The sequence below is a fragment of the Nicotiana tabacum genome, chromosome 23 (assembly GCF_000715075.1).
Source record: "Nicotiana tabacum cultivar K326 chromosome 23, ASM71507v2, whole genome shotgun sequence".
Taxonomy (NCBI): domain Eukaryota; kingdom Viridiplantae; phylum Streptophyta; class Magnoliopsida; order Solanales; family Solanaceae; genus Nicotiana; species Nicotiana tabacum.
In genome coordinates, this window is record NC_134102.1 from 88,258,568 (window position 1) to 88,268,448 (window position 9,881).

The following is a 9,881-nucleotide window of genomic DNA, read 5'->3' on the forward strand; positions in this document are numbered from 1 at the left end:
GTATTGTATTTTATTCGGTTAAAAATTTTGGTATCGTTGTTACTCGCTTGTGATATTGTTATTTACCGCAAATATTATTCTTGGACGAGATATTATTTTTACCAATAACCTCATCAAAGTACGTAGTTGCTGCCAAAGTTTTGTAGTTTGCGGGAGTTTTATATGCGAATATTATATCTTTGCTGTAATATTTTTTGTCTTTGAGAGAGGAGTCTTTTTGTAGATTTGATGCCGGGTACATGTGGCAGTAGACTTGGTTCTTCCCATGTACCTAGTAAATAAAGTTGTGTACGTCTTTGATGGAGGTATTGGCATTAAGTCCTCCTCCACTGAGTTTTTTATTAATACACATGTTTGGGGTCTATACCAAACTGTAACGATCCAACCAATTTGTTTTGTTTATTTGAACCCCGTTTTCTTATTTGATGCTTACTATATATGTATTTGTGGTTTGTGACTTACGAAATTGGTTAGTTGGCTTCGTGAAGGTTTGAGAATGATTGGAACGCTTAGTTTTATCTTTAGAAGCTTAAGTTATAAGAGTTGACCAAGGTTTGACTTTTGAGTAGACAATCTCGGATTGGTGACTTCAGTATGTTTGTATGGTAACTTTGGACTCCCTGTATGTTCGGCTTTGGATTTAAAGGTTCCTAGGACGTTTTTGCTCTATTTGCCGGAAGTTGGCAAATTTGACGGTTTGGAGAGTTCATAAGTTTGACCGAGAGTTGACTTTGATTATATCGGACTTGGATTATTGTTTCAGGACGTGGAATAGGTTCATATAGTAGTTTGAAACTTGTGTGCGAAGTTTGGTTGGAATCAGGATTGGTTAGGCTTGAATCAGACGCTTGATTGGAAGTCGGAAGTTCTTGAACTTAAGAGAAGGATTTTGATCGTCGCTTTTTGGTTTTGATGTTATTCGTGGTGTTTCGAGCCCTTGGATAAGTTTGGATTAGATATATGGACTTGTTGGTATATTTGTACGGGGTCATGAAGAGGACTTTCACTCAAGAACATGCTTTTTTATTGTTTTTATTTTTAAAGAATTTGTTACGTAAGCTATGTTGATAATATTTATTAATTGAAAGTGTTGTTATATGCAAATTGAAGCGGAAGTGACTGTACCTTATGAGACTTTAATCACCAGTTATGATACTAACGAAGAGATTCAATTTTTTCCGTGATTAACAATGTGAGTCACGCAACAAAAGTAAAATTAAATCATATTCGTTGACATCTTTTCTGATCAGATATACCGGTCAAGCAAACGAAAGAGTCCTTAAGCAATTTAATTTCCTAACTGTAGCCCGGAGTTGTGGACTAATTTCTCCCGAATAGAACAGTAAAAACTATAATGTAATAGCTGCACTTCATTCAACTTGCAAAACTTTGACCAACTTAAATCAAAATAGGTCTAATTATTTATTGTTAGTACGACATAAAAACTGGTTTTGGGCAGAAGCTATTTCTTGTGTAGTTTATTTGAACAACAGGTCTCCAATAAGAAATGGTAGAGATCAAAATCCTCAAGAAGCATGGAGTGGAAGAAAGTCAAGTGTCAAGCACTTGAGAATCTTTGGGAGCATAGCATATGCCCATGTGCAACAACAAGGGAGAGCGAAACTTGACGATCGAAATGTCAAGCATGTATTTGTTAGCTATGATATGAGTTCAAAATGCTACAAGCTATACAATCCAAGCAGTGGCAAGGTAGTAGTGAGTCGTGATATTAAATTTAATGAAGAATTGGCATGGAATTGGGAGGCTCAGGAAGAAACTTCATTTGATTTTATTTCACACTTTGGTGATGAAGAAGAACCAGAGACAGTGGAACCTGTGCAAGCTGCTACTCCACCTCCTTCACCAACTAATGTTGCATCTTCTTCTTCTCAAAAAAGTTCAAATGAACACCCGTAGAGGACGAAGAGTATTCGAGAGCTCTATGATGGCACAAAAAAAGTTATTAATTTTGATTTTTTGTATTGTCTCTTTGTTGATAGTGAACCAATAAACTTTGATAAAATTGTTACAGACAAAAGATGGAGACAAGCAATGGAGGAGGAGATCGAGTCAATAGAGAAGAACAACACTTGGGAGTTAACAACTCTTCTCAAGGGTAATCGAGCAATTGGAGTGAAATGGGTATACATGACAAAGAAGAATGCTGATGGAGATATGGAGAGATACAAAGCACGACTTGTGACTAAAGGTTACAAGCAAAGGCAATGTGTTTCCGATAAGAAAGTAGAGCTCAAATATGTGAAGTCTCATGATCAAGCTGTGGATATTTTTACAAAGCCTATCAAGTTTAAAGATTTTTAGAGATTGAGATCAAGATTTGAAATGAAAAAGAAAAATTAAAATTAAGGGAAAAATTTGTGGGGTTAACCTCATCAAATAAAAGAGAAAGAAAAGAAGCTAAAGAAAATAAACAAACTCACAATTTGGTTACAACAAGTTACAGGAAGTAACTTGGGCGGTGGAACAAGTTGTTAACCAATTTGCAAGATTGCAAATTGGCAAGTAGGCGACATAACCAATTTTGATTGGTTTTGGAGAGCATTCATTCATGACGATGCTGCCTCATTTTAAACATACTAAAATCAGAGAGCGCAATAGAGAGAGTAATTCACAGATTGTAGTCTGTGAGATAAATAGAGAGTGACAATAATATCGTAGTGAGGTGTTTAAAATAAAGAGTGTTATTTCTTTCGAAGTTGTAGTAGTCCCATGATACTACTAAGTTACAATATTATAATAATATTATATTGCTTCGCTTGGGTATTGTATTTTATCCCGTTAATAAATTTGGTATCGTTATTACTCGCTTGTGATATTGTTATTACCGCGAATATTATTCTTGGACAGAGATATTATTTTTCCCAATAACCTCTTCAAAGTACGTAGTTGCTGCCAAAGTTTTGTAGTTTGCAGGAGTTTTATATGCGAATATTATATCTTTGCTGTAATTTTTTTTTTGTCTTTGAGAGAGGAGTCTTTTTGTAGATTTGATGCTGGGTACATGTGGCAGTAGACTTGGTTCTTCCCATGTACCTAGTAAATAAAGTTGTGTACGTCTTTGATGGAGGTATTGGCATTAAGTCCTCCTCCACTGAGTTTTTGATTAATACACATGTTTGGGGTCTATACCAAACTGTAACGATCCGATCAATTTATTTTGTTTATTTAAACCCCGTTTTCTTATTTGATGCTTACCATATATGTATTTGTGGTTTGTGACTTACGAAATTGGTTAGTTGGCTTCATGAAGGTTTGAGAATGATTGGAACGCTTAGTTTTATCTTTAGAAGCTTAAGTTATAAGAATTGACTAAGGTTTGACTTTTGAGTAGACAACCTCGGATTGGTGACTTCAGTATGTTTGTATGGTGATTTTGGACTCCCTGTTTGTTCGGCTTTGGATTTAAAGGTTCCTAGGACGTTTTTGCTCTATTTGCCCGAAGTTGGCAAATTTGACGGTTTGGAAAGTTCATAAGTTTGACCGAGAGTTGACTTTAATGATATCGGACTTGGATCATTATTTGAGGACTTGGAATAGGTTCATATAGTGGTTTGAAACTTGTGTGCGAAGTTTGGTTGGAATCAGGATTTGTTAGGCTTGAATCAGACGCTTGATTGGAAGTCGGAAGTTCTTGAACTTAAGAGAAGGATTTTGATCGTCGCTTTTTGGTTTTGATATTATTCGTGGTGTTTCGAGCTCTTAGATAAGTTTGGATTAGATATATGGACTTGTTGGTATGTTTGTACGGGATCATGAAGAGGATTTTTCACTCAAGAACATGCTTTTTTATTGTTTTTATTTTTTAAAAATTTGTTATGTAAGCTATGTTGATAATATTTATTAATTGAAAGTGTTGTTATATGCAAATTGTCTTCACTTTATTAAAATAAATATAGCAGAAGGTGCGAACAATCTTCAGATTTTGGTTTTATCTTGGTTCTCTTGAAGCGGAAGTGACTGTACCTTATGAGACTTTAATCACCAGTTATGATACTAACGAAGAGATTCAATTTTTTCCGTGATTAACAATGTGAGTCACGCAACAAAAGTAAAATTAAATTATATTCGTTGACATCTTTTCTGATCAGATATACCGGTCAAGCAAACGAAAGAGTCCTTAAGCAATTTAATTTTCTAACTGTAGCCCGGAGTTGTGGAATAATTTCTCCCGAATAGAACAGTAAAAACTATAATGTAATAGCTGCACTTCATTCAACTTGCAAAACTTTGACCAACTTAAATCAAAATAGGTCTAATTATTTATTGTTAGTACGACATAAAAACTGGTTTTAGGCGCTCTGGTTTTGTTGGTCCTTACCAGATTAAGAGGTCAGCGGTTCAACTCAGTAATATTTAGCAGATAGAGCTCATAAAGAACAGAGAAAGTAGAAACACACGTGTGCGTATACCAAAGGTCGAAACTTACCTCTATATTTTGGATACTTTACTATATTGTTCCATGTCTATGTTCGCTTCACCATTAATATTAATTCAAGTCTTTTTTCACTCTTCTAACTCAAAATCTTTTACTTTTTCTTGGTGCTAGTAAACATGTTACACATTGGCAGCAGAAGCAAAACCATATCCCTCTCCGATTACAAAGTCACAAATGGCAAGTTTTGTACTTCATAACTCATTTCGATGACAAATTAGATTAATTAATTTGTCCGTCTGTTTTGGTAATCGATCATGCTCTTAATTTAGTTTTTCTTTTTTCTCCCTTTTATTCAAAGGATACGTATTTCACCACAGGCCGTCCATAGTAAGATGCAACTGCAACCATGCTTCATCATCGGTACATAATTTTAAGCTTATTCCAATGGATAACTGTTTGGATTTGGATAACTGTACCTTTTAGTTTATTTAATCACATTTTTAACCTCTAATTAATTGTAATGACTACAGGTACGGCCCCAAGAGGTAAAGGAGAGAATAAGAAAAATATTTGGGAAAATTGAGATATCTCCATCTTGCTATGACACTGCTTGGGTAGCCATGGTCCCTTCAAGAGATGAGCCAAAGCAGCCATGTTTTGCACAGTGCTTGGATTGGATCCTTGAAAATCAGAGAGAAGATGGATCTTGGGGTTTGAGTCCTACCCACTCATTCCTTGTGAAAGACTCCCTTTCTTCTACTCTGGCTTGTTTGCTTGCTCTCTCCAAATGGAGTGTCGGACACAAGTTAGTCCAAAGAGGTAATTTTGTTAAAATGAACATAAAGATGTTAATTAACGAAATAGATATGTAGTATATCCCCTCTCTCTCCTCATCTCCTCAAAATTGCTTATGATTTACTATTATTCTTCCATTTTCAGGACTGGATTATATAGGAAGACAGAGTTGGTCAATTGATAATAAGGGTCAAATTTCAGCGGCAGGATTCGATATTATATTTCCTAGCATGATCAAGTATGCAGGGGAACTGAACTTGAATGTGCCTTTGGACCAAAGCCTCGTAAATGTCTTGTTCCAGAAACAAGATTCAGCAATGGAAAGGTATGTTTTTAAAAAATTAAAGGGAAAGGTATATACCCTTAAAATAAAGGTTACTAGTAAGTACCATTTATGGGATGAAAAAATATCAATTATACCCATATAAAGTCTTTTGCTAATTTGAACCCAGGAATGATCTGAGGGAGTGTAAAACCAACCCTGCATATTACTATGCCGAAGGCCTTGGCAAATTATGTCAATGGGAAGAGTTGATGACTTATCAAAAGAAGAACGGATCACTTTTCAACTCACCAGCCACTACTGCAGCTGCTTTGATTTTCCATTGCAATGATGATAAGTGCCTTGGATACATAAATTCAATCCTGAAACAACACAAAAATTGGGGTATATATGTATAGTGATCATCTGAAATATTATACTATTGCTACCTAATGTTTAGATTCTCTTTACAAGCTCTGTATTAGGTTTTATTTGGTATCAAATGAACGGGTTAAAACACGCAGAATCAATAAATAAGAAATTAGAAATGGACTAAATCAATAAATAAATAAACGGGTTATTAACCCGTCCAATTGTTATTTGGGTATAGATGGGCTGGGTATAGATGGACTAAGCAATGGATCATCACCTTTTAAAAGTATTCACATGAAATTATGTCTCATAATTTTATGTTATCTCCACCCCTTTTTCCATTGCTAATATTTAGTTTCTTCTTAATTTTCCTGGGCGTCTATACGAAGTTCCTACTATTTATCCTACGACAATACGTATACGTCTGCAAATGGTCGATACCCTGCAAAAGCTGGGAATGGACCGACATTTCGAAGCAGAAATCAGAAATGTTCTAGATGAAACATACAGGTAACTTTCGATAGATCATATACCTTGATTTAAATCCATCTTTTAGTCTTATCAACATGTAATTCTGATTAATGACAAATAGACTTTGGGCGCAAAAGGACGAAGAAGTTTTTTCAGATGTTGCTTATGGTGCCATGGCGTTTCGACTATTACGGATGTGCAACTTCGAAGTTTCCTCTGGTTTGTTGATAAAAATCGTTTAATTACTCGCCTTAGAGGTTTGCACGATTGAACGTCCTGTAGTTAATTTGCTAACATTCTGCAGAAGAATTAGCACGATTCAAAGGTCAAGAACATTTCATCAATTCATTAAATGCACAATGTACAAATCGTGAGGATGCAATTCTTGAGCTACACCAAGCTTCACAGTTGGCCTTTGATGAGAAAGATAACATTTTGGATGAAATAAGTACTTGGACAAGAGCTTTTCTGCAGCAGGAGTTATTAGAGGAGAATAATCTTGATAGGATGTCACAAAACGAGGTATATTACTTCTAATTAAGAGCAAACAACCTCGTGATTATATTCATTGATACTAAGATATTTCATTATTGTTTTTCATTTTTTACTATCAATTTCTAAATACATCGTCACGCTTAAATCCCATGAACAAAGAGAGTGATCATAATCTTGAGCAAATTAAATATCGTTAGGTGGAACACGCTTTGAGGAATTTCAGTGCAACCCTTGAACGAGCCGAAAATAGACGATACATCGAGTCATATGATGTAAATATGTTCAAATTTTCAAAAACAGCTTACAGGTAAAGGTTCGGTTCTCTGGACTCATACATGCCTATGTTCGCTATTATTTCTATCCGTTTTTTCAGATGATATAATCTCTTATATTCACTTACAATTTGGTATAAGATCTCGTGTTTAGTTTACAGATATCTTGTGTTATTTTTAACTAATCTCCTTTGAACAGGGTCTTATAATTAAAATAACAGTTGTGATGGACCATAAAACAAAATCTCCTCCATTTTTTTAATCTAAAAAACAATGTATGTGCACGCCTGGATTTATCGTAATAATGTAAAAGTAGTATGGACAATTCCACCAATGGTGGACTTTTGTTAAAAAAAAAAAAAGGGGTATGGACAATAGGAATAGATAGACAATCAATTAACAGGACTCGCATCCAAGTAGAAATTCTTCGAAGCTACATTGTAATTACTTCAAAGATAGATTCGTTAAACGTCACTGAGGAAATGTGGTATTGTTTCCTTATATGATCTTCGACGATTCTCACTTCATGAGCTAGCTTGTAGAATTGAGGTAGGCTCATTTTCTTTACATGGTATCAAGGTCAAACCATTATCCCTATTCTGTGTACCCAATGTTGGGCTCCAAATGTCACGTTGTCTATCTTCCTAATGTCTAGTTCTTAGTGTATTTTTCACCTTATGAGCTAACTTTTAGGATTGATTTATACCTAAAATTCATTTACGAGTAGTTTTCGGGTGTCATTATATAAAATTGCTTTATTGGTTCCTGCCATTTCTAACAATGCAATTTATTGTTTTCTTTCTCTTAGGTCCCCCAACATATACAACAGGGATTTCATACTATTCTCTATGCATGATTTTAATATATGCCAAACAGTACACCAGCAAGATATTCAAGAACTCAAGAGGTATCACTACCAGCTTTCTTGAATCGAACATGACATACTTAGATGCTAATTGCTCCCCAATATGTTTTACTATCATTTAGTTTTTTTATTTATTCAAACTTTCTGTAGGTGGTATGAAGATTGCAAACTAGACCAATTAGGAATTTCACCAAAATATATATACACTTCATATATGCCAATGTCTTCATTACTCTTCGGGCCTGAATTCTCGGATGCTCGTTCCGTGTTTGCAAAATACGTTTTGCTCACAACTCCATTGGATGATTTTTTCGATGAATTGGCTTCCCAAGAGGAGCTGCTCAACCTAATCGAATTAGTAAAAGGGTACTATAACAGTTTTCGTTCTCTTTATTCTTTCCAAAAAATCAGTTCCTTTGTCCTTCAATCCATAATTTTTCTTTATTTTTGAGAATTGTTACATAACTTTATCTATTTACAGCTGGAATCGGTATTCAACCATAGGCTACGTTTCAGAGAGAGTTGAAATTTTATTTTTAGCAATATACAAAACATTTAATGAGTTTGCAGCCAAGGCAGAGATTATGCAAGGTCGATGTGTGAAAGATCAAATATTTGACTTGGTACGCTATAGTCTGGTAATTTATTTTTTGGTTAGTGATTTCTCTCATTTGCTTCTAATTGAAAGGAGTGATATATATACTCTGGACAGTTTCTTGATGTTCTGAATTGCATGATGAGAGAAGTAGAATGGTGGAGAGAAGAGAAGACACCAAGTGTAGAAGAATATTTGTCAATTGCCTGTGTTACTATAGCTGTCAAAGCTATTCTTTTTACAACACAATATGTTCTCGCGCCAAAACTTTCGGAGGAGGTTATAAAAAGTGCTGAACTTGGTGAAATATGCAAATGTACGACTATGGTGTGTAGACTCCTTAATGACACTCAAACTTACAAGGTGAGTTCTTCATTCATTTGGTAGTTACACTATAAATATATAACATCACCTGTACTAAGCTCCCGCTATGTGCAACAACTTTACCGGTTACACTATAAATATCTATTTAACAATATCTTTTGGTTGCAGAAAGAAAAAGAAGAGAGGTCAAGTAACATAGTGAACATACTCGTAACACAAAGTGAAGGAACGGTTTCGGAAGAAGAGGCAGTAGAACAGGTAAAAGAAATGCTGGAGATGAACAGAAGAAAATTGCTGAGAATGGTGCTTCATAAGAAAGAAAGCAGTCAGTTGCCGCAAGTATGCAAAGATCTGTTTTGGAACACGAGCAAAGTAGCTCATATTCTATACTCAAACGGCAATGAGTTTCGCTCTCCAGAGGGACTCAAGAGTAATATAAACACATTATTTTACAAACCAGTCGACCTATCCCCAAAACAAGCCTAAGAGTCTCGCCAAATGGCCGATGCTGAAACCCGAAGCAGATTTTAATGAGTTTTATTGTTCTTAAACTGAATGTTAGCTTATCCTGATGCTATCTCTATCACCAATTGTGTTTCATTGATCACAAAGCATTTGGAAAACTTCCTTTTGTCTCTGTACTTCAACTTAATTAATTGTTAGTTATTTTGTAAAATGTAGTGAGACCTTCAGTTAGATTGTTGAAATAATTAGAGTTATATTTAGAATGTTTGATTTGCCATTTGTCAGTCAACATCCAAATCTTGTCACCACTTGATTGACAAAGTTGTTGGGTGAGCAAACAAATTCAGAAAAAAATGGTGTGAGGCTTTTTAAGAAAAAACTTTGTGGGTTTTTGCTTTGTGTGATGTCAAATGCTTTAAGCTACCTCGCACCTTTATTTCTATCCTATCTTGATAAAATAAAAGCACAAACAAAAATGTAGTCATTGAATGAGTTGCTTGCAAGCTTACTTTGATTGCAAGCTTCTTATAAATTCTAAATGGACAACAATTTAATATAGTCATAACAGC

General features: G+C 34.9%; 1 protein-coding gene across 2 annotated transcripts; it reads left to right on the plus strand.

Moving 5' to 3' along the window:
• Positions 1-4,369: 4,369 nt before the first annotated feature.
• On the plus strand, positions 4,370-9,543 carry LOC107818111 (cis-abienol synthase, chloroplastic-like). Of its 2 annotated transcripts, none has more exons than XM_075246548.1 (15): positions 4,370-4,420; positions 4,568-4,633; positions 4,755-4,816; positions 4,927-5,215; positions 5,336-5,516; positions 5,644-5,858; positions 6,215-6,335; positions 6,418-6,515; positions 6,601-6,818; positions 6,989-7,098; positions 7,872-7,970; positions 8,079-8,294; positions 8,410-8,551; positions 8,641-8,886; positions 9,016-9,543. In XM_075246548.1, exons 2-15 carry the CDS (start codon positions 4,573-4,575, stop codon positions 9,331-9,333), a joined length of 2,376 nt encoding a protein of 791 aa, XP_075102649.1. In that variant the 5' UTR covers positions 4,370-4,420; positions 4,568-4,572; the 3' UTR covers positions 9,334-9,543. The 2 variants fall into 2 exon arrangements, with proteins under 2 accessions (XP_075102649.1, XP_075102648.1); XM_075246547.1 differs by having other exon boundaries at positions 4,418-4,435.
• Positions 9,544-9,881: the final 338 nt, after the last annotated feature.